This window comes from Canis lupus, chromosome 5, assembly GCF_011100685.1.
Source record: "Canis lupus familiaris isolate Mischka breed German Shepherd chromosome 5, alternate assembly UU_Cfam_GSD_1.0, whole genome shotgun sequence".
NCBI lineage: Eukaryota > Metazoa > Chordata > Mammalia > Carnivora > Canidae > Canis > Canis lupus.
In genome coordinates, this window is record NC_049226.1 from 10,007,971 (window position 1) to 10,033,746 (window position 25,776).

Below are 25,776 nucleotides of genomic sequence, written 5' to 3' on the forward strand. Positions count from 1 at the left end.
TGGCAGCACCATTCTCTAACTCAGGACCTCACACCTTCTCACGGCCTTTTCTCTCCCATCCTCACTCCAATTGGTGAGGTCTCGCTTTTTGCCCTGCTTGGGTTCTCATTTTTCTTTGGCTACCCCCCCCCCCCCCGCCAGCTTTTATTGGTGGCCTGTCCTTTTGTGGTGGGGAAGCAAGAGCTGGTTGCAGGTAGTTTTTGAGGGAGAGATGGAGCCAGACCCAAAGGATGCCTCTCTTAAGAATTGCAGTAGGGTTAGTGCAGGCCAGGGGGCAGGGCACAGAGGATCCCTGAGAGGCTGCCCTGCCGATGCCAGCTGAGACAGATCTGGTTCTCTCCTCTAGCCAAAGTTCCAGCTAGCACCTGGTGGGCAGTAGGAGCATTAGGCTTTGCAGCACAGTAAAACTCAGTCTGGATGGATGATGTTACTCCAGCTTCATGAAGGATCCCTGGCATCCTCTGACAGGCGCATGTTCACAGGCCCATCCCTAGCTATACCCAGAAAGGGGTTGGAGGAGAACTGCTGTGTTCTGGCTCGTGGGATGGTAGTTCTTTAGTGTTTTGGGAGGGAGGGGAGGAGGGAGGGAGGGAGGGCATGGGGAGGGAGGGCGGATGGGAGAGGGGTGAGGGAGGGGGGGGAGGGAGGGAGGGAGGAGGAGGAGGGAGGCGGAGGGAGGGGAGGGGGGAGTGTGAGGGGGAGGAGGGAGGCGGGGAGGGAGGAGGGAGGGTGGGCGGGGGTAGGGAGGGAGGGAGGAGGGGGAGGGGGAGGGGATGGGGGAGTTGATGTATTGTAGGGAGGATTGGTTTAGTTTCTGTATGTCTTTATTTCTTTCTTTCTGGAGTTTTTTCTTGCGTTTTTCTTTCTTTCTTTCTTTCTTTTTCTTTCTTTTCTTTCTTCTTCTTTCTTCTTTCTTCTTTCTTTCTTTCTTTCTTTCTTTCTTTCAAGATTTTATTTATTTATTCATGAGAGACACAGAGAAAAGGCAGAGGCATAGGCAGAGGGAGAAGCAGGCTCCAGGCAGAGAGCCCGATCTCTGTGGGACTCGATCCCGGAACTCCGAGATAATGCCCTGAGCCAAAGGCAGACACTCAACCGCTCAGCCACCCAGGTGTCCCAAGAACTGCTTGTTCTTGAATAGGCAAGGGCAGGGGACAGAGTATGGTGGTGCCTGAGCCCCAGCCCACTGCTCCACGGGGTCCTGGCACACCATGAGGTAGGAGCAGTCCTTGCCCGCAGGTACCCAGCAGACCACGTTTTTGGAGCAAAAAATTCTAAGATTGGATGCATTTGAAGAAGGTAAGAGGAATAGTTTCACTTTACCTATGTCCTGCCTTCCCTAAGGCGTAGCTCAGTGCCAAAAGAGGTGTTCTTATAACCTGTGACTGTGATTCCTCTCACTGCACAAAGTGAGAGCATGAGAGTGAATGCCTGGTTTCTTCAGCTCTGAGACACACTACCAAAGAGATCCACTTTTCATCCCATTCAGCTTGCTGAGGTATATTGTGTGGCTGAAGGTGGGAGTGTCTGGGAAGGTAGCAGGTAGGGCTGTTGGAGGGCATCAAAGGGATGTGAATCCTACTAATTGTGCCATAGACTCCATCAGGAAGCTTGCTAATGAGCCACTGGAGGTGCCCTCAAGTAGTCATGGGTACCTGCCCACTCTGTGCACCTTACCCACACATACCCCCATCCTGTGGATGGTTTTCCACATGTGCTTCCAGTGAGAGAAAGCCTTTGTAGATGGCTAGTGAGCACATGCAGAAAGATGGCCTGATTCTACAGGCTGGGGAAAGATCACACACTCGAGCATTCAGTCGTACCCTAGGGAGAACAAAAAGGAGGTTCTCAGCAACTAACCTAGCTTTGTAGGATTGAGGGAAGGCATACAAGTCTAATAATTCTGCCATAAGATGAAATAAGACATTTGGAGCAGTAATAACCATAGAAAAGGTCTGAGAAAGCCTCAGAATCACTACCAGGGGTAACAGAAGGTAATTTTCTCATAAAGCAAGTCAGGAAGACTGGAGGAGGTGGCTGTTTTTTCAAATATGAAGATAGCAGCAGTCTTCAAGGAATATGAAAAATCATGTAACCTGGCACACCAAAGGAGCACAATAATTTTTTAGAAAGAGATCCCAAAGAAATGGAGATCTGTGATTTGTCTTATAAAGAATTCAGAGTAGCTGTTCTAAGGAAGCATGGCAAGCTACAAGAAAACATGTAAAGGCAATTTAATCAAATCATGAAAACAATACACAGACAAAATGAGAAGTTTAACATTAAAACAACGAAAGCAGGAATTCTGGAGCTGAAGAATACAATGAATGAAATGACAAATGCAGGAAAGAGTATCAGTATCAGACTAGCTGGAGCAAAAGAATGAGTCTGTGAAGTAATAGACAGGACTTTTAAAATTATGCAGTGAGAATACAGGAAAATAATGAAGAGGGATAAAGAAAGCCCACAGGACCTTTGGGATACCATTAAGAGAAACACTGTAGACATTTTTGGAATTCCAGAAAAAGAAGGATGGAAAAAGGGGCAAGAGAGCTTGGTTAAAGGGATAATGGCTGAGAAGTTCCTAAATCTGGGGAGAGATTTGGACTTCTAACTTCATAAAGTTAATAGGTCACTCCAATATTTCCAAAGTGATTTTCCTTAAGACATATCATAATTAAGCTGTTTAAAATAAAAGATAATTGAGAGAATTTTCAAAACAGCCAGATAAAAATAACCCTTACATACCAGGCAACTGCCATAAGGCTATTAGCAAATTTCTTTGGAGAAACTTTGCATCCTAGGATGTTATATTTAAAATACTGAAAGAAAAAACTGTCAACCAAGAATACTTTACTTAGTAAAGTTGTTTCTCAGAAATAAAGGTGAGATAAAGACTTTCCCAACAAACAAAAGCTGAGGTAATTCATTGCCACTACACCTTCTTTATAAGAGATGCTGAAAGGAGTTCTCTGAGCTGAAGCAAAAAGACACTAACTAGTAACATGAAAAAATTAGAAAATAAACAGCACACTGGTAAATATAAATATATTTAGTCAAATTCAAAATACTCTAGTACTACAATATGATGAACTACTTAACTGAAGGTTAAAGGACACAAGGATTAAAAATAACTATAGCTAAAGAATTTGGTAAAGGATATATGACATAAAAAGGTAAACTGTGACATCAAAAACAATATGAGAAGAAAAGAATTTTTACATGTGATTGAAGTTATTATCTTAAAATAGACCATAATGTCTACAAGATATTTTATGTAAGTCTCGTAGTAACCACAAAACAGAAGCCTACAGTAGATGCAAAAGGATAAAGAAAAAAGAATTGAAAGCATACCATTATAGAAAGTCATCAAGTCACAAAGAAGGAAAGCAAATGAGGAAGAGAGGAACCAGGGAACTACAAAACAGCCAGAAAATAATTAAGAAGGCATTAATAAGTCCCTGCCTGTCAATAATTACTTAAAATGTAAATGGTTTAAATTTTCCCATCCAAAGGCATAGAGTGGCTGAATGGGTAAACAAACAAAAAACAAGACCCAACTTGCCTACAAGAAACTTACTTCAGCTTTTAGGACACATAGACAAAGAAGATGATGATATCATGATGATGATATTCAGAGAAGACATTATTACTGATGCTGCAGTAACACAAAGGATCATAAGAGACTATGATGAACAATTATATGCAAATTAGTTAACCTAGAAGAAATGGATATGGTTTTAGAAACACACAACCGGGCAGCCCGGGTGGCTCAGCAGTTTAGTGCTGCCTTCAGCCCAGGGCATGATCCTGGGGACCCGGAATCGAGTCCCACATCAAGCTCCCTGTGTGGAGCCTGCTTCTCCCTCTGCTTGTGTCTCTGCACCTCTCTCTCTCATGAATAAATAAATAAAATCTTAAAAAAAAAACCCCACACAGCCCACAGGACTGATTCATGAAGAAATAGGAAATCTGAACAGACCAATAACAAATAAAGACATTAAATAAATAATCAAAAACCTTCTAAGAAGGAAAAGCCCAGGACCTGATGGTTTCACGGGTGACTTTTACCAAACATTTAAAGAAGAATTAATGCCAAATCTTAGATTCTTCCAAAAATTGTAGGGAGAGAACACTCTCAAATTCATTGTATAAGGCCAGAATTACCCTCACACCAATACCAGGCAAGGACACTATAATAAAACTACAGGCTGCTATCTTTGATGAATATTGATGTAAAAAATCCAAGCAAAATTCTAGTAAACTATATTCAGTAGCACGTTAAGAGGATTGTACACCTTTATCGAGTGGGATTTATCCATGGGTTGCAAGAATGGTTCAACTTATACCAGTCAATATAAGGAACACCCCAGATTAATAGAATAAAATCATATGATCATTCTCAATAGATGCAGAAAGAGCATTTGACAACTTTAAACATCCTTTCATTATTAAAACAGGACAGGAGATGGATTGCAAAAGAGTAGAAAGAACTTTTGAGTATGATGGAAATGCTTTAGGTCTTGATTATGGTGGCAGTTACATGATTGCATTATTTTTTGAAAGTCATTGAACTGTACTTGTGAAGTGGATGCATTTTGTTGCATTCAGGTTATAATTCAATAAAATTGATTTAAAAAAAGAACATTGCAAGAACCAGTCTCAACTGTGATCTTCTTGTCTCTGCCCCTGAAACATTTTCCATCAATAAAACAGATTTAGTTTTGTATTCAACAACTGCCTCATTATTTTTAAATTACCATAGAAGGTTGAAAGAATATGGGTTGTAAAAAATTCAGTGTGACTCAATAATATAAGAAATGGAGCATTGATGCATGCAACAATTGGGATGGACTTAACGACATCATGCTTAGTGAACAAAACCAGTTTCAGAGGTTATACATGGTGCAATCTTATTTGTTGAGGCTTTCAAATAACTCCACTCTAGAGGTAGAGAAAAGGTTAGTGGTTGCCAGAAGACACAGAAAAAGGGGGAGGAGGGGATGAGTGTGACTGTAAAGAGGTAGAATAAGGGAGTTCCTGTATGGTGGTGGTACAGTCCTCTTTCATGATTGTGGTCATGATCACATAATCATGATCTTGTTCACATACTACAGACAACATGGTCAGATCACATAGATCTACACACATAACACAAACACACAGTATATGTAGAATTGCTAAATACTAGAAAAATTGTAGTCCTGTATTCTGTGAATGTTATTTTACTAATGTCAATTTCTTGTTTTGCTATTATGCTACAGTTATTAAAGATGTTACTGTGGTAGGAAGCTGGGTTGATTTCAAGGAACTGTATATATTATTTTGCAGTTTTCTGTGAATCTGTCATAATTTCAAAATAAAGAAAAATTAGGTGCCTTCTCACCAGAATGATTATAAATTAATATGTAACTGGGAATTCTAAAGCCATATTTTCTTGAAATAGAAGCTTCTTAACAGTATTTTTCTGATAGATTTGATATAATATATTAAGAGCAAAGACATATTGAGTCAGAACTACCCAAGGTAATTAAATTTCCATGAAATAATGGATCATTTTATATTAAATGATTTTTATTAAATAATAATCTCTGAAATGAGTTAAAAAGTTCCTTTTGGCGATCCCTGGGTGGCTCAGCGGTTTGGCGCCTGCCTTTGGCCCAGGGGCCGATCCTGGAGACTTGGGATCGAATCCCACGTCGGGCTCCTGGTACATGGAGCCTGCTTTGCTTCTCCCTCTGCCTGTGTCTCTGCCTCTCTCTCTCTCTCTCTCTCTCTCTGTGACTATCATAAATAAATAAAAATTAAAAAAAAAGAAGAAGCTAACCCTCTATAGAAAAAAAAAGTTCCTTTTGTTTGTGTCTATATAGTTTGCTCACACACTGAATATTTAAAAAGACTCAAATATTTTAAAAAGGCAAAATAAATATACTTTATTGAAATGTTCATAAATCTTTTTTAATTTAAATCCTTAAAACTAATATGTTACCTAGAAATATAATTAGAGAAATTTTCAATAACATTGAAAATAAGAAGGGACAGCATAGGATCCCTTCTTATATTCCCTAGGGAATGTAGAATCCCTGATGGGAAATTAACATTTACTGTCACAATTAGGGTATAAACAGAGACCCTAGTTTCTTCCCTGCAGAGCTTATCATGATGGGAAGGTCCTAAGGGAAACCTACGGGTACCTGGATTTCTAATCAGATTAAAAAATATATAAGCCTTAAGCAAATGCCTTGAGGTCTCTGACACAGACTCAGGTGTCAAGTGTGTAGTTGCTCTTAATATTTTCTTAGTAAATTTATAATGACAAGAATGACTCCTGGAACACTCAGACTGTGAATCTTTGAAATGACTCTCCTGCCTATTAAGGAAGAAGACTGTGACTAAATTTGCTCAGCTTTGATATCTCAAAAGCCAGTTCTTCCAGTGGAGGTGAGACCCACATAAAGGGTCAGCACAGTTCTTTCAATGGAAGGAGAGTGAGTTAATCAAGTTTCTATTTATCTCTCATACTCTCTGTTCCTGAAAATGAGGAAAAAAGTTATATTGAATTATAAGAAACTCAAAAGTATGGAGCTCTGACTATACCACTTGCATTATTCTGAGCGTATCTCCTCTGTGTTGGCTTCATCTTTGGTCTGGTAGTGACATAGTTATAGCAGTACTAAGTGACACATGCAGAGTATAACAGCATCAAAGGAAGAGATTTATCTCTTTCTTAAGATAAGGTTTTTAATTGAAATAGGCTTGTAAAAGAGTTTATGTGTTATAAGCATGAAGCTTGATACATTTTTCACAAACTTAACAACTAATTTAATCAGTACTCAAATTATGTTTCTTTTCCAAGCCCTTCTACAAAACCAAGGAAAGCACATCCACCTTCCTTTATTCATTCTGTCCAGCGAGGGTGGAACAGAGAAGGAGAATGTATAGAAACAGCGGAGTATATGATGAATTATAAATCTTAGGCTATAAAGGTTCTTCTCAATACTTGTTATCAACTACTGACTTCATGGATTTTTGCAGTATGTTATCTGAAAACACTACAGACTGGTAGGGACTCTCTTCTAGGAAGCACAGTTGTGATATAGTCTCTGCCTAAGAGGAATCCTCTCTTTCATGATAGTCATCACAGGGGAACTGCGGTATCTGGTAGGATAATGGAAACATGAGCAGGAACTAGAAAGGGAAGGATCAGATGAGTGGGAGGGCATGATGGGGATACTCCCCACTGCTGAAGCTCACCAGCAGGTATCCTTCATCCTAGCTACTTCATCCCTGTATCTTCTAGTAAAAACAGGAGCATTTGTTTGTCACATGCAGCTCATGCAACAAAAGACAGAGCGATTTTAATGTTGAGGGGCATGTGGTAGTCCATTCTGACCCTGTGAAGCAAAGGAGAACTTATTTGAATTCTGTGTCTTCCCATAAATGACAGCGTGTAAGGAGGGAGCTGGGTTTTCTATTAATGGGATTTTCTTCTGTTCTCACAGATTTCCAAAGAGGAGAATATTGGTTAGAAATGACTCCTTAGTGACTGAATTCCTTCTTGCTGGATTAACAGACCGCCCTGAGCTCCAGCAACCTCTCTTCTTCCTGTTTCTGATGATCTACATCGTCACCATGGTGGGCAACCTTGGCTTGATCATCCTCATCGGTCTCAATTCTCACCTCCACACCCCCATGTACTATTTCCTCTTCAATCTATCCTTCATTGATCTCTGTTACTCTTCTGTTTTTACCCCCAAGATGCTGATGAACTTTGTATCAAAGGACAATATCATCTCCTATGTTGGGTGCATGACTCAACTGTTCTTCTTTCTCTTTTTTGTCATCTCAGAATGCTACATGTTGACCTCAATGGCCTATGACCGCTATGTGGCCATCTGTAATCCATTGTTGTATAAGGTCACCATGTCCCATCAGGTCTGTTCCTTGCTAACTGTTGCTGCATATATGATGGGATTTGCCAGAGCCTCTGCCCACACGGGGTGCATGCTTAGACTAACGTTCTGCAATGTCAATATCATCAACCATTACCTGTGTGACATCCTTCCTCTCCTCCAACTCTCTTGCACCAGCACCTATGTCAATGAGGTAGTAGTTCTGATAGTCGTGGGAATTAATATCACAGTACCCAGTTTTACCATCCTGATTTCTTACGTCTTCATCCTCACTAGCATTCTTCATATCAAATCTGCTCAAGGAAGATCAAAAGCCTTCAGTACTTGTAGCTCTCACGTCATTGCTCTGTGTCTTTTTTTTGGATCAGCAGCATTCATGTATCTTAAATATTCTTCTCCTGGATCTATGGAGCAGGGAAAAATTTCTTCAGTGTTCTATACTAATGTGGGACCCATGCTCAATCCCCTGATCTACAGTTTGAGGAATAAGGATGTCAAAATTGCACTGCGGAAAGCTCTGATTAGAATATGGAAGAGAAACATTAGATTCTAGAAGCAGCAACAATATAAAGAAGTTCAGTTTTTGTTTAATAATTATTGGTATTTTTCAAGATGTGACTGTGTCCATAACTATGTTGCTTCTATAGGTTGTGTGTGGTTTAATAGATTTATCATTTTCCTGATAGCTGATCATGTCTTATTTTTCCTTTTGTATCTCCATCGCCTTGTGGAAGTTTACTAAATAACTAATATATTTTATAAATAGGAACTATGCACTGTTGTTTAAAATAATTTTTATACTACTTTTGTTTCTGGGCTACTCTTAACTTGGACAAATACGGTTAATTTTATCAGTTACATAAAATTAAAATTAAAGTGTCACTGATCTAGACACAGAAGTGACAAACAGTACATGAACTCTCATTTTTAACAATATTGTCGCTATTATAGGCAGCAGCTTTCAAAGAAACCCATTTCAAACTGTGTATACTTTAAAGTAAGATCAGGTCTCCCCAAGGTAATGCCAAGTGGTGCAACTACTCTGGAAAACAGTTTGACTATTTCTTATAAAAGCAAAAATAGCCTTCACATACAATCTAGGAGTCATGCCCCTAGATATTTCTAAATTGATTTGAAAATTCATATGCACATAAAAACCTTCATGTGAATGTTTACAGCAGCTTTATTTATGATTGCCAAAAAACAAGAGGCAAACAAGATGTTATAAAGGTGAATAGACAGGGGTACCTGGGTGGCTCAGTCGGTTAAGCATCTGACTTTTGGTTTCTGCTCGGGCAACAATCTCAGGGTCTTGGGAGCATGCCTGCGTCAGGCTCCATGCCCAGCACAGACTTTGCTTGGGATTCTCTCCCTCTCTGCCCCTCCCCTCCCCTTTCTCTCTCAAATAAAATAAATATTTAAAAAATATTTTAAAAAGGTGAAGAGATAAACCTGGTATACCGGTATAGGGGATTATTTTTCAATGATAAAAAGAAATGAGCTATCATGCCATGAAAAAATACGTAGGAGTGTTGAAGATATTTTTCCAAGTGAAAAAGTCAGTCTGAAAAGGCTACATACTGCATGTTTACAGCTGTATGATATTATGGGAAAGGCAAAACTATAGAGATAGTAAAAAGATCAGTAGTTGTCAGGTTTTTGGAAGGAGCAGGGAGGGATGAATAAAAGAAATATCAGGGATTTTTAGGACAGTGAAACTATTCTGTATGATACCATAATGATAGATAAGTGAGATCGTATATTTATCAAAAACCCATAGAATATTATAAAGATTGGCAGAATTAATATTGTGAAAATGTCAATGTTACCCAGGGCAATATACACGTTTAATGCAATCCCTATCAAAATACCATGGATTTTCTTCAGAGAGTTAGAACAAATTATTTTAAGATCTGTGTGGAATCAGAAAAGACCCCGAATAGCCAGGGGAATTTTAAAAAAGAAAACCATATCTGGGGGCATCACAATGCCAGATTTCAGGTTGTACTACAAAGCTGTGGTCATCAAGACAGTGTGGTACTGGCACAAAAACAGACACATAGATCAATGGAACAGAATAGAGAACCCAGAAGTGGACCCTGAACTTTATGGTCAACTAATATTCGATAAAGGAGGAAAGACTATCCATTGGAAGAAAGACAGTCTCTTCAATAAATGGTGCTGGGAAAATTGGACATCCACATGCAGAAGAATGAAACTAGACCACTCTCTTTCACCATACACAAAGATAAACTCAAAATGGATGAAAGATCTAAATGTGAGACAAGATTCCATCAAAATCCTAGAGAAGAACACAGGCAACACCCTTTTTGAACTCGGCCACAGTAACTTCTTGCAAGATACATCCACGAAGGCAAAAGAAACAAAAGCAAAAATGAACTATTGGGACTTCATCAAGATAAGAAGCTTTTGCACAACAAAGGATACAGTCAACAAAACTCAAAGACAACCTACAGAATGGGAGAAGATATTTGCAAATGACATATCAGATAAAGGGCTAGTTTCCAAGATCTATAAAGAACTTCTTAAACTCAACACCAAAGAAACAAACAATCCAATCATGAAATGGGCAAAAGACATGAAGAGAAATCTCACAGAGGAAGACATAGACATGGCCAACATGCATATGAGAAAATGCTCTGCATCACTTGCCATCAGGGAAATACAAATCAAAACCACAATGAGATACCACCTCACACCGGTGAGAATGGGCAAATTAACAAGGCAGGAAACAACAAATGTTGGAGGGGATGCAGAGAAAAGGGAACTCTCTTACACTGTTGGTGGGGATGTGAACTGGTGCAGCCACTCTGGAAAACTGTGTGGAGGTTCCTCAAAGAGTTAAAAATAGACCTGCCCTACGACCCAGCAATTGCACTATTGGGGATTTACCCCAAAGATACAGATGTAGTGAAACGCCGGGACACCTGCACCCCGATGTTTATAGCAGCAATGGCCACGATAGCCAAACTGTGGAAGGAGCCTCGGTGTCCAACGAAAGATGAATGGATAAAGAAGATGTGGTTTATGTATACAATGGAATATTACTCAGCTATTAGAAATGACAAATACCCACCATTTGCTTCAACGTGGATGGAACTGGAGGGTATTATGCTGAGTGAAGTAAGTCAGTCGGAGAAGGACAAACATTATATGTTCTCATTCATTTGGGGAATATAAATAATAGTGAAAGGGAATATAAGGGAAGGGAGAAGAAATGTGTGGGAAATATCAGAAAGGGAGACAGAACGTAAAGACTGCTAACTCCGGGAAACGAACTAGGGGTGGTAGAAGGGGAGGAGGGCGGGGGGTGGGAGTGAATGGGTGACAGGCACTGGGGGTTATTCTGTATGTTAGTAAATTGAACACCAATAAAAAATTTAAAAAATAAAAAAATAAATAAAAAAAAAGTCATACCAAAAAAAAAAAAAAGAATATTATAAAGAATAAAGTTTAATGTATGAAAGTCTGGAAAATCATTTGTGGAGTCAGCACAATCCCAGGAAGGAACACAGATAATGAAAAGAGAATCTTAGTGTATTACTAACTTATGAAACAACCTCAGCAAGGAGGTTAAGGGAGACAGGTGCTAGAAATGAGTGAAGTTTGTAAGGATAAAAGCAAAGGAACTGCACATAAGCACTGTCCTCTAGTTGATGCATTTGGTTTCTGTGGGGGTATGGATTAAGAATTCTGACGTTGCTGTACATGTTTACTGGAATTGAACAATCAAATGCATGGTGAAGGGCGGGAGCCACATTTCTTGCTGTTGGAATGGGAATTTACAAGTCAGTAGAATTAACAGGAGGCTAGAACGATGGATATGGTCATAGATTGAGTTGAAGACATTAGTAAGAACTCGCATTTAGCTTGATAGAGGTAAAGATGGTTACATATAGACATAGTCACAGATTTGTGTATATACATTTGTTAGTATACAAACATATTTCTTTGTCTTGTCAACTGAAAGGGCCTTAAAAAATGGCACCCTTTTAAGAACAAGCACACTAGCATTGAAATCTTGGTTTCTAGTACCATTCCTTAATAAAAAGAATTTAATGCCATATCCTGGAGAAATGGCTGATTCTATGACCAAGGCAAGAGATAATCAAGATGAGCCTGATTGGAGCATCTCATAATTCCACAGATTAAGGAAATGCTCACATGCTTGATGAGGGTATTCCAAAGGGGCAAAGGAGCCAACTGGAAGAGCTCCACTGGAAAATTTGAGCTGGAAAATCTGAGTAAACAAAGTAGCATTGGATTATAACTCAGTGTATGAAGTGAATATCCATATGATTAAATTGATGTAAATAAATTATTCAGTAAATTAATAACTTCCTCTTCCTTAACTGTGGGCTGCTCATAGTAACTCCTTCCTAAAAGGAACAGTATGGTAGTTGGGGTGTGGAGAGCATGACTTTATGGTGGAGAAACCTGACAATACTTCAGGCAAGTGATCAAAGTCACAATGAACATTTGTAAATCATAAAGATAGTACAGATTCTGTGGAAGGAGCCTCGGTGTCCAACGAAAGATGAATGGATAAAGAAGATGTGGTTTATGTATACAATGGAATATTACTCAGCTATTAGAAATGACAAATACCCACCATTTGCTTCAACGTGGATGGAACTGGAGGGTGTTATGCTGAGTGAAGTAAGTCAGTCGGAGAAGGACAAACATTATATGTTCTCATTCATTTGGGGAATATAAATAATAGTGAAAGGGAATATAAGGGAAGGGAGAAGAAACGTGTGGGAAATATCAGAAAGGGAGACAGAACGTAAAGACTGCTAACTCTGGGAAACGAACTAGGGGTGGTAGAAGGGGAGGAGGGCGGGGGGTGGGAGTGAATGGGTGACGGGCACTGGGGGTTATTCTGTATGTTAGTAAATTGAACACCAATAAAAAATAAATTAAAAAAAACAAAAATTAATTAGAATATAAAAAAAAAGATGGTACAGATTCTTGATATAATGTGGTGAAAATGGCATTACCTCTGTGACCTGCTTCTCCCAAGCCCATAACCTCACTGTAGTCATTACAAAGTCATCAAATTCCAATAGAGGGACACCTTATAATATACCTGAGAACTACTCTTCAAAACTGTAAGGTCATCAAAAACAAGGGAAGTGTGAGAAATGGTCACAGTCAACAGGAGCCTAAAGAGACATGACAAATGAGTGTAATATGAGATCCTGGAAAGAAAAACGTTAGGCAAAAGCCAAATCTAATGAAATAAATAAAAAAATAATAAAAATGGTTCATTTATTATAATGAATGTGCTGTATGATTGTAAAATGTTAATATTAGGGCTGTGTGCAGAAGGATATATGAGAACTTAGTACTATCGTGTCGATTTTTCTGTAAATAGAAAACTTTTTAAAAATAAGATCTAAAAAATATTAAAAACATGACATGTTGGAGGGTGCAGCAATGCTTCTCCTCAGAAAAAAATTATACTACAAACTTTATCCAAAAGATGTTCTCCCTCTATCATGAGGCAAAAATTATCACCAGTGATGGGAGAGTCAAGACTGAGAAATCTGTACAAATAAACCTCATTAAACCTTATTTTTCTAGTTGCTTCTCCACAATTTGCTATCCTTGCTTAAGTCTTTTTGCCTTGTCATGTTTCCATAATTTGCTATTCTTTGTCCAACTTAGCATCATAAGCATTTGGCTCTAAGCAGTTTTTTTACTCTTCACTTTTCTCATCACGGCTCCCATGCACATGTAAAAAATAATTAAAAGGTGTATGTTTTTCCCTATTAATCTGTCTTAAGACAGTTTAATTCTTAGACCCAGCTGGAGGACCTTACGAGGTAGAAGAGAAAACTTTTCACTTCAGAATACAGTTTTTATAATTTTACTACCTATATATGTACCAATAATTTACAATCAGAGTAGTTTTATATATTTAAAAATTTATGTTTTCATACTGTGCCTGGCCTTTTGATTTTTTTCCTTTTGAATTTTTAATTCAGAATCATGTTTGGTATTTATTCTTGTTCATAGATATAGTAATTGTTCATTTGCTTTCATTCCAGGCTGTCAGGGTCTGTGTAGGGGGTATTTGCTCAGATTACCTGCTCAGATTACCTTTCCCCCAAATCTCTCTCTGTTTCCACTGCCCTTTTGTTTCTTAAAGTTGGCTTGGATTTTTGCTTTATTCCCTTTTTTGAAGCCCATGCACCTTTATCGAGACTCAGAACCATGTTGCTCTGTCTGTACTGAAATAGGCATTCACCTGTGAAAAAAACTGTGATAAGCTGCAGACACCTGCCACAGTCTAAACACTGGGTGACCTAAAGTTTTTCTCCTCAAGATATGGTCATCTGAATAGCAGCTTCTGCATTAGCTGGGAAGTTATTAGAAGTACAAAGTCTAGTACCCCACTTCAGATTTATTGAATTAGATTCTGGTTTCCCTTTTCCCTCCTAGAACTTGAAGATTTAATTTTCTTTTTACTACCTCAGGTATATATTTACATTTAAAGAGATATTAGCTAATGTTTCTGGGTGTTTATAGCATGTTAGCTCAGTGTGACATAATCCTACAAATTAAAAATCTATTTAGTTAAAAATAAGTTTTCCTTTTCTGCATCTTCATGATAATGTACTCCACGGCTTAAATTATCATCACTAACTTTGACCTATTAGAACATGCTGGGCTTGAGTTGCTTACAAAGGAGTTAAGAGATGGTTTGGTCTGTGGAAGGAGCCTCGGTGTCCATCGAAAGATGAATGGATAAAGAAGATGTGGTTTATGTATACAATGGAATATTACTCAGCCATTAGAAATGACAAATACCCACCATTTGCTTCAACGTGGATGGAACTGGAAGGTATTATGCTGAGTGAAGTAAGTCAATCGGAGAAGGACAAACATTGTATGTTCTCATTCATTTGGGGAATATAAATAATAGTGAAAGGGAATAGAAGGGAAGGGAGAAGAAATGTGTGGGAAATATCAGAAAGGGAGACAGAACGTAAAGACTGCTAACTCTGGGAAACAAACTAGGGGTGGTGGAAGGGGAGGAGGGCGGGGGGTGGGAGTGAATGGGTGACGGGCACTGAGCGGGGCACTTGACGGGATGAGCACTGGGTGTTATTCTGTATGTTGGTAAATTGAACACCAATAAAAAATAAATTTATTATTAAAAAAAAGAGATGGTTTGGTATATCATGAAAAGGATGACCATTTCATATACTTTGATATAATTGAATTAGGCTAAGGTGACTGTTATGTAGATGGAACAAAGGAAATGAATGGGATAGTTTTGCTATGTAAGAATAAGCTCAGTGTCTCTCTACACTCATTCTGTATTTGCAGACATTAATATTGGTTGTATTAAATGTGAAAGAATGACTTTTAAATCTTGCTTAGAATCTTGGCATAAACTCTTTCTGCAATATGATTTGATATAATATGAACTCAGAGGGAGTGTTTCTGGTTCTTACATCACCTAAATAAGAGTTCTTAACATTTCCATAGGAAACACATGTTTTAATGAATCTCCAAGGTCCTCATCACTGCTGCAGCCCAGAGAATGTCTATCTTGTGGGATATATTTCAAATTTGCTCTGAGGAATGTTTAGTACCCTTGTAATTTTGAGGAGTCTGAGAATGATAATGAGAACCCATTTTAGTAATGGTTGGGTTTTAAATTATCCTAAGTGTAACACCCATACGAGGGATTTCCCAAATATTTTTCTTGACCTCTGCTTTTTTTCTCTTTACTCTCTCTCTCATTGCGTTCACATAAAGTCATGGCTTTAACCTTTATAGAAATAATCTCCAAATCTTTTTTTTTCATATTCTGGTCTTCGATTTAAACTTTATTTAGCCTTAAGTAGGCTGTATAATTCTACTTGAAGGTCCAGTTGGCAACTCAAGTCCACCACATATACACTGAATGTATATGTTTTATGAATATTTCTACTCTTCCTGAATTCTCTACTTATAGTAACACCATAGTTTATCCAAATACCTAATGCTAGTATCTTTGGGGATTTCTTGTCTGTTTTCATCCCCTTTGTGAGAAGTCCCGATGAATCTTTCCTTACAACATCTTTTGCATTATATTTATTATTCATTTATTTATTATATATTTGTTTATAATAACATTGCATTATAATTGCCTCTTATAGTTCATCCTGCCTCCAGTCTCTTTTATACCAGTGCATCCTGCTGGTTTCCACCATATTCATCCTTCTAAGTCTGCACTTTGATTATTTCTATCCTGAGCCAAAGTAGGAATAAAAATCTTAAGTGGCTTAATGACCTCTTATAATAAGCTGACCTTGATTTTGGCATTTGAAAGCTTCCTATACTCATCCAAATCTGACTTTTGATCTGACTTCATGCTGCAATCCAGAGAGGGGTGGTGGTGGTCGGGGCTGTGGGGGCACTGGGACCTCTTGGAGAGCCTGTGAAGCTATGTCCTCTATGTGACATTCAGGGAGAAGGAAAATTACATTCTTTCTTTGAGCTCAGTAGCTCTCATCTGGATGGTATCTAAGAATTTAGCAGTGTCCTTTACATTTGTTACTGAGGTTTTTTTTTCCAGCCCACATTCAGGTCTACACAGAAAAAACATTGGCACTACATAAGCCTTTGCCTGTGTGGCAAAGGAATTCTGTTGTAGTATCCAATATAAGTTCCAGGCAAGATGGGAAAAGGATCCTCATCTATTCTTCTTTATACAAATATTTATTGAATATTACTGTCCTTGCCAAGTATTGCTCTAAGATGCTATGGGGATAGCACTGAAGAAAATAGGCACATTTAGAGCTTAGATTTAAATGTAAGCAGGTACATGAGTGTATGTTTATATGTGGTGGGAACATACAATAAATGAATAAATGTGTAGTATTTCATATAGTGATAGGGGCTAGAAAGAAACTATTGTGGATGCAGGAAAGATCATCATATTTTTCTATTTGAGAATGTACTCCACTTGGTAGGAAATTAAAATGTGTATAAAATGATACATTTCCAGTGGTCAATGTTATTATCATGAACTGAGTTGTAAATGCAGACTAGGTAAAAATTGTTTTCCACTGCAAACCCTGATCTCTGGGGAAAACATAGGCCTTCCAACTTTTAATCAGGTCCCTAGGATTTCCCCACTCATGAAAACCTCTTGGGTCATATTAGCAGATGGATCTTCTGGCACCAGCAGATGATATTGCACCAGCAGTTGCACCAGCAACTACCCTCTAGTTGGAGAGGACACTGGGCAAACCATCACCATCAGTAATTATGATCTGTAACTCATGGCTCCTCAGAGTCTGTGGTACTGAGGTCTGTGCTCTGGCATCTTTAGTCCAAAACTCACTGAAAACAAAAAATCTCTCTTTTGGGTTGTCACTCCCTGAAATTCATCAGAGCCAAAGTCCAGTATTGAAGTTCAGATGCAGAAGGGTGAGTATTGGATTTTTTCTGTCCTGCTATTCTTTTTCCAAATATTTTCTATGAGAGCCATAGACTCCTTGAAATGGTACATCTTCCGTTGAGATGGCAGTTGTCTCTGAGGTGGGACTAGTGGACTGTCAAAGCATAAGTGCAGTAGGGATGCTGCAGAGTCATGCTACAACAGAGTTCCTGAATTTTATCCCTATGGAAATTGCCTTTTATGGCTTTTTGATATACATCTTTAAACAGATGTGCAGCCTTTATACAGTGGAGGTGACAAAGGCACACAGCAGGGTGGGTGTGAGTTCATTCTTTCATTCTGGGTCTCAGTCTCATTATGGAGGAATTAGGGAGAGACAGCCGGATACTCATTTTAATGTCACCGTTTGTCCTGTTCTCACAGATACGCCCTAGGGAAGAATGGCCATAGGAAATGACTCTTCAGTGACCGAGTTTATCCTGCTGGGTTTAACACAACAGCCAGAACTCCAGCTGCCTCTCTTCTTCATTTTCTTAGGATTCTATGTGGTCACCATGGTGGGGAACATGGGCTTGATTCTTCTGATTGGGCTGAACTCTCACCTGCACACTCCCATGTACTACTTTCTCTTCAACCTTTCATTCATTGATTTCTGCTACTCGTCTGTCATAATCCCTAGAATGCTGATGAGTTTTGTAAAACAAAACATTATCTCTTATCCAGAGTGCATGACACAGCTCTGTTTCTTCGCTTTCTTTGTTATCAGTGAGTGCTGTATTTTGACATCAATGGCCTATGACCGGTATGTGGCCATCTGTAAGCCCCTGCTCTACAAAGCCATCATGTCCCATCAGGTCTGCCTCATGTTCATGGCAGGAACATATGGGATGGGGTTTGTGGGTGCAATGGCCCACACCGGATGTATGCTGAGACTCAGCTTCTGTGATGGCAACATCATCAATCATTACATGTGTGACATACCTCCTCTTCTCCAGCTCTCTTGCACGAGCACCTACATCAATGAGGTGGTGGTTTTCATTGTGGTGGGCATCAATGTAATAGTGCCCAGTCTCACTATCTCCATTTCTTACACCTTGATCCTCTCCAACATATTCCATATCCGTTCTACAGAGGGCAGGTCCAAAGCCTTCAGTACCTGCAGCTCTCACGTAGTTACTGTTTCTCTCTTCTTTGGAGCATCGGCATTCATGTACCTTAAGCCCTCTCCTGCTGGGTCCCTGGATCGAGATAAAGTATCCACAGTTTTTTATACCATCGTGGGGCCAATGATGAATCCTTTTATCTACAGTTTAAGGAACAAAGATGTTAAAATTGCACTGAGTAAGACTTTGAAGAAAAGGGTGTTCTCATAAATGGATTCCAAATCCTAGCAAGGGCACATAGTGTAAGGAGCCAAAATAGAAATGCAAATGATTCAAATAACAGGGTAAATTAATTATTTATAAGTCACTTTACACAAACAATATAAGGAAGAAGAGGATCAAGGATCAGTGCTTTATCTTTTCATAGAAGGTAAAGGAGTTCATTTGTCATTCTCCAGCTTATTTTCAGAAGTTATAAAGTTTTAAGTATAAAAGGTAGAACGGAGGTAAATCCAGAAATGGCAAATTGTGAGATTTTTTTGACTGAGGCATGTCTGGAATTCCTACGAAATTTTGTTATGGTTACATGGACTTTGGTGGACTTTAGATTTGGCCATTTATTTATTCATTCGATAAACCTCCCCTGAAAGACCATTGAGTTTGAGGAACTGAAGGAGGTTTTTTTGAGTGTTGTTAATATTTTGTTTCAGGAGATTCCTTTATCTCCTCAAAGGAGGTAAGAATGGGTATATGCTCCTGTCACTCTGGTCTCTGGTCTCTTTTCACTTTAGTCTCAAGGGAATGTGGTAAAGCAAGATTTCCGTCTGGTTCCTGTTCCTAAGGACAGGAAACTGAGATAACCTTTTAGAGCCATCAAGAATGAAGGGAATCTACACTGGATTTTACCTTTTGGGACTTTAAGACAGGAAATAGGACTTGCTATGTCTTCAGTGGGAAGAATTTTACTAGGAATATTTACCAATTATTAACAGAGGAATATTTGTTCTTTACTGAAATGGGCTTTCACAGCTCTAATTCATTAGCACTCAGCATCTTCCCTTTATTATTTTCATTATCCCTTTTGTCTCAAGTTCTTATGCTACAAAAGATACGGTTTACTTAATTAACAAATAGAAACACCTATCCTGTACCAGATGCTGTTTTTAAACATTAAAAGATACAGTGGTGAATAAGAGAGACAATGTATGCACTCTCATAGGGTTCATAGTCTACAGGAAGGTGGAGCTGGGGTGCACATGGACAGGAAGAGGAGACAGATGAGCACATGTGAAAAGATCAGAAAAATGCTTTGCAGAGTCTTTTTTTTTTTTTTTTTTTTTTAAGAGCGAGAGAGTGTGAGTGTAGAGAGGCAGAGGGAGAAGAGAGAATACCAAGCAAGCTCCACACTGTTGGGCTTGATCTCATGACCCTGAGATCATAACCTGAGCCGAAATGATGAGCTGGATGCCTAACCAACTGAGCCAGGCGTCCCTGCTTTGCAGAGTCTTAAGTTAAGGTAATGGTACAGAGAGTAACTGTGTGATTACTTTAGATTGGGTGGAAGGGCTTTTCTGAAGAGGTGACATTTCAGCTGAGATCTCACTGACAAGAAGAATAGCCATATGTAGAGCATTCCAGGCCAAGGGAATTTTGGCAAGTAATCATACAGGTGAGCTTGAGGGACAGAAAAACAAGCCAGTGTGACTGTGACATAGGGGTAGAAGTATAAGTATTAGGAAGTATATGTAGTACATAGTGAAAGAATTAGGAAATAAGGATAGAGAATCAGGGTTGTGCAAGCCTTGAAAAAAGTGGATATTATCTTAAGCACTGTAAAAATCCATGTGATGTTAATCACACAAAAGACCTTATGTCTGCTTTCTCCTCTTCTTGGGGGGCCCTGTCCATTATTTCTAAATAACCCTGTAGAAAAGTTCAGGTTTCCCTAACTGATTTCTAGTGAAACCCATGAAGCAGTATACCTTCAATAACACCAGATTGCCATTTCCTGCATGAGGGATTTTTCTCCTGCTAATTTTGCTTGCTTAAAGAAGATGAACCAAAGCCTACAGGATGTCATCTAAAACAGGAGTATGAATTAGATGGAAATACCCTTGATCTTGTCTTTTCACCGACTAGATACAAACGTCCCAAAATAGAAAGACTGTTGAATTTAGAACCATGTAATCAGGTTTGGCTCCACTTATTTGTAATTTGTTGTATTCTAGCTCTCTCAGCCTTAGTTTCTTCATGGCTAATATTTCAAAGTGCTCTGTTGCAGATTAAATGAAATGTTTAAAAGATGCTACATAGTTTTCATGTTTTAAAAATCATAATCCAATAAATCTAAGATGTACACATCTTTTTATGTAACTTCCCTGAAATTAGTATGCATCTTATCAGTACTGTCTTACCTTTGTTGTTGGCTTGTGGCAGTTGTGATGTAGTAGTCATTGCTCATGCATGTGCAAATTTGATCACAGCTATTCATGCTGTTGTCATTGCAACTGTGTTAGAATTGGTAACACATGTATGGGGTTAATTGCCATTTAAAATTCTTCAGTTTTAAATATATATTTTATATAAAAATTTAATTCTATAGTGTTTATAACTATAATTTAAGTTACATTATCATTATTATATAGTACTGAGTATAAAGTTATCATGTATGCAGAAGGATCAGAAATATATGGAAACAGGAGCAGTGGGTGTAAATTAGAAAATAGTGAAGTAATTAGACTTCATTGGTGGAATGGCCACAATTTCATTTATCCATTCATCCATCTGTCTTTTCTATTTATTTATTGTAAAACAATAGCAAAAGAGTTTTATAGGCCCTAAGAAAGTAAGATACCCACAAGTCAATGAAGCTGGATCATATTTCATTACTGAGACACATGCAAAAGAACATCATAACACGAAAAGCAATGTAACTGAAGACAGGGTGGATTGCTGAATTCTTTGTAATGTCTAGAAACTGCTAGAAGAATACTTTTATTAAGTATAAAAAGGAAATTCTAAGTGGCATGTGATTATCATGCCACTATATAGTTGGCAGTCTTTTTTCTTAGCATGCAAGCCCCCCCTCCCAATGTCATGTCTTACAAACAGCAACATTAAAATTTCAGTAAAACCTCAAATTATCTTTACCTTGTTTAGTTAATAATGGTTGTTGTGGGCTGAACTGTGGTCACTCAAATTCATGTGGATACCTTACCCTCCAGTACCTCAGAATGTGACTGTATTTGGAAATAAAATCTTTAAAGAGGAGATTAAAATGAGGGCAGAAGGATGGGGCCTAATCCAACTTGACTAATGTCTTAGAAGAGATAATTTGGACACAGAGAGACATTAAAGGCATGAATGTGTGCAAATGGAGAAAAAACCATGTGAGGATATAGGCAAAGGATAGCCATCTGTAAGCCAAGGGATGTTGCCTCAGAAGAACTCAAACTTGCTAACACCTTGATCTTGGACTTCAAGCTTCCAGAACTGTGAGAAAATACATTTCTGCTCTGTAAGACACCTAGTCTGTGATATTTTGTTATGGTAGCCCCAGCAAAACAATATATATATGATTTTTACTAAACATGAAATTTATTAAACAGGAATGTATTTACTAAGTACTATAAGTAATAAAAATACACTATACAGTATAAGTAGCAAAAATGTAGCTGAGTAAATTTTATTTATTTATTTATTTATTTATTTATTTATTATTTATTTATTTATTTATAGACCGGGAGAGAGAGAGTGAGCATGGGGGGGGTAGAGGGAGAGAGAGAGAGAGAGAGGGAGAGAGAGAGAGAGAGAGAATCCCAAGTTGGCTCCACACCCAGTGGGGAGCCTGTTGCTGGGCTCAGTCTCACAACTCTGAGATCATGACTTGAGCTGAAATCAAGAGTTGGACACTTAACCGACTGAGCCAACCAGGCACCCCTCAACTGAGTAAATTTTAGAGGTCTAATTGTCTTTATTAAATGACTAATTAATGGACAGTGTCCCATCTAGTAAATAGAGGAGTGTACCCAAGAGTTATTAAAAATGCAAGGGTTTTTGGGGCGCCTGGCTTGGTATAAGCCCTGGTTTGGTTTAAGTGACACCTTTTGGAGTCCATGTTTTTCTTTTTAACACTATGAAATACTTTTTAAGAGTTGGATTCATGGTATAAATGTTTGATTTAATATTAAACATATTTTATTTATTTAACAAATAAATAAATATTATACCACCTGGGGTGCCTGAGTGGCTCAGTGGTTGAGCATCTGCCTTTGGCTCAGGTCGTGATCCTAGGGCCCTGGGATTGAGACCCACATCAGGCTCCCTGGAGGGAGCCTGCTTCTTCCTCTGCCTATGTCTCTGCCTTTCTCTGTGTCTCTCATGAATAAATAAATAAAAATCTTAAAAAATGCCCTGCTACACATAGCTATTATCAAATTTAATGGTCAAAAAGGCATACCTACCAATCTCACTTTTACTGAAAGTAATCAGTCGATTAATTGAATCATCTCTTTAATTCACTTTGCATTTCAAGACTATCAAAAATAGTGTTCATCGAGATGTCAGAAAGTATTTTTATGTTTTTCCAGAATTAAAGCTTTTTGAGCAAATTTTACTAGAACCCAGGTTATAGGCAAGGACACCGGAGGCATGCTCCACTCCTCTCCCTTCTGGGATAGAAGCCAGTCTCAGTTCTGGGCTGAAGCAATCTGCTGGCTTTCTCCTTTTGTTTTTAGCTGATCCCAGGCATCCAAACTATGCTGGTTTTATTAGCGCTTTGGTGGAAGAAAGAGAGAAACCCATTCCTTGTTCTATATGAGTTTGAGAAAAATGTGTTTACTGCTGTGGTGGATGCCATTTCATCTCCTAAATTTGTAAATTTAAATGAGATCAAGTTGATTTGCCATTCAGGTGATATTATCCTTACTGACTTTTCAGCCTGGGTGATTTTTATGAATTCATAACTCTTCAATAAAGATTAAGTGTCCCTGATAAGCTGCCTTGTTCTTATATCACCCTACTGAAATTAAGATAGCTACTCCAGCTTTCTTTTGAGTGTTAGCATGGTATATATTTCTTCTTCCTTCTTTTAACCTAAGTCTTTACGTTTAAAATGACTTTCTTAGAGACAGCATGTAGTTGGGGTTTTTTGACTTTGAAAATCTCTGTCTTTGTATTGGTATATCTAGACCATTCACATTTAAAGTGATTATTAATGTAGTTGGATTATTATCTGTTCCTAACCTGCTTTCTACTAGTGCACACGTTTCTTTTTCTCTTCTTTTCTGCTTTTTTTATTCTTCAGATTTAACGGAACATTTTATATTATTCCATCTTATTTCCTCTCAGCATTATCAAATACTTCTTTTAAAATATTTACACTGGTTTCCCTATAGTTTACAATACACATTTTAAATTACTCTAAGTTCACCTTCACACAGTCTACCACTTCATGTATAGTACAATTAGTTACCTCAGAATATTTCTACTTCTTCCTCCCTGCCATTGATTGCTGTTAGTCATTTCACTGATCCTCACTGTAATCACCAATGTGTTGTTAACTATTATTATTTAAAATACAGTTATCTTTTAGATAAGTTAAGAAGAAGAAAATTAAATATTTTATTTTACTTCCATTTATTCCTTTGCTAGTGCTCTTTCTTTCTGTTAATTCAAACTTCTGACCTACATTATTTTCCTTTGGCTTGTAGAACTTTAATAGTTCTTGCAAGACAGATTTGCTGGCAATACATTCTCATACTTTGTTTGAGAAAGTCATTATTTCACTTTGGAAGTATAATTTCATTGGATACAAAACTCTGGAGTGGGTTTTTTTTTTAATTTCAACATTTTAAAACTTTTTATTCCACTCTTTTCTTGATTGAATACTTTCTGATGAGAGTTCCACTATGTAATTCCTATCCCTGTTCACTACAGGGAAAATACTTTTTTTCTGTTGGCTTCTTGCAAGATTTTTCTCTTTGTATTTGATTTTTCTGCAGTTGGAATATGATAAGCCTGTGTGTGTTTTGGGGTGTGTGTTTGTGTGTGTGTGTGTGTGTGTGTGTGTGTATAATTTATTTTGCTTGGCATTCTCTGAGCTTCCTAGATTTGTGGTTTCATATCTGTTATTTATTTTGGAAAATTTATATTTATTTTGGAAAATTCTTGGCCATTGTTATTTCAAAAATTTCTTCTGCTCCACCCTTTCTTATCCTTCTGATATTCCAATTATGTGTATTTCTCCTTTTTGAAATTAGTTTTCCAAATTACTTTTCCAAAGTTATTGGATATTCTGTCTCCCTCCATCAAGTTACTGGATATTATGGGGGTTTCTTATTTCTTTTGTTTTATTTTTTTTTGTTATATTAAATTTAAAATTTGTTATATTTTGTTAAATTTTGTTATATTTCTTTTGTTTTTATTTCACTTTCTTTCTTTTTTTATTCTATTTATTTATTCATGGGAGACACAGAGAGAAAGAGGCAGAGACACAGACAGAGGGAGAAAAAGCAGGCTCCATGCAGGGAGCCCAATGCAGGACTTGATCCCAGGTCTCCAGGATCATACCTTGGGCTGAAGGCGGCGCTAAACCACTGAGCCATCCAGGCTGCCCATCAGCTCACTTTCTAAATTGTGTTGAGTTCTGATGAGCAACAGAAGAGCTTTATTTATGTTACCGTTCCTTTTATTTCTAGCATTTTCTTTTGATATTTTTTCTTAGAGTTTCCATCTTTCTGCTCATATTATCCATCTACTCTTGCATGTTATCTATTTTTCCTTAAGGCCCTAACATTCTCAATATAGATATTTTAAATTCCTATTTAATAATTCCTACATCTGCTTCTTAATCTGAGTCTGGTTCTGGGGATTGCATTATCTCTTCAGACTGTTGCATTTTTATCTTGTGTTTTGTCATGTCTTACAATTTTTTGTTGCATGACAGACATGCTGTATCAGGTACTAACAACAGGTCAATGACCATTAGTGTGAGACCATTCTGGCTAGGATTTTGGCTATGTTTAATTTTGTAGTAAGTATAGGGGCCAGAGTCTTCAAATTTCTCTAGTGTCTTTGTTTTTTGTGTGTTTTAGATAAGTAGGCCTCTTTGGAGAGTGTCTGCATCTTGCAAGTCTCTTAGCTATAATTAGCCATCATTATACTAGATTCCTTGTGGTGTGGTAGTAGGGTATATGGGAACATTTCATAATCATTTGAATAAATCTCAGTGTATAAGTGGGCCTAGTACTTATACATAATGTTCTTTTCTCATGGAGCATTAAGGCAAAGGTGCAGGGAATATTTCATAATTATTATTACTCTTTTCCTCTCCTTC

At 37.9% G+C, this 25,776-nt stretch overlaps 2 protein-coding genes across 2 annotated transcripts; both read left to right on the top strand.

The window, feature by feature from the left end:
* Nucleotides 1-230: 230 nt before the first annotated feature.
* Nucleotides 231-8,466, top strand: OR8B3 (olfactory receptor family 8 subfamily B member 3). The gene is made up of 2 exons (XM_038535566.1): nucleotides 231-256; nucleotides 7,530-8,466. Exons 1-2 carry the CDS (start codon nucleotides 231-233, stop codon nucleotides 8,464-8,466), a joined length of 963 nt encoding a protein of 320 aa, XP_038391494.1.
* A 9,311-nt stretch (nucleotides 8,467-17,777) lies between these two features.
* Nucleotides 17,778-18,710, top strand: OR8B100 (olfactory receptor family 8 subfamily B member 100). The gene has a single exon (NM_001388878.1). It carries the CDS (start codon nucleotides 17,778-17,780, stop codon nucleotides 18,708-18,710), a length of 933 nt encoding a protein of 310 aa, NP_001375807.1.
* Nucleotides 18,711-25,776: the final 7,066 nt, after the last annotated feature.

Bases quoted from the DNA above. Each gene is read 5' to 3' on its own strand.
- OR8B3 (XM_038535566.1), top strand. From the start codon at position 231: ATGCCTCTCTTAAGAATTGCAGTAGG. The intron at 257-7,529 runs GTTAGTGCAGGC...AATATTGGTTAG, and splicing joins CTCTTAAGAATTGCAGTAGG to AAATGACTCCTTAGTGACTG.
- OR8B100 (NM_001388878.1), top strand. From the start codon at position 17,778: ATGGCCATAGGAAATGACTCTTCAGTGACCGAGTTTATCCTGCTGGGT.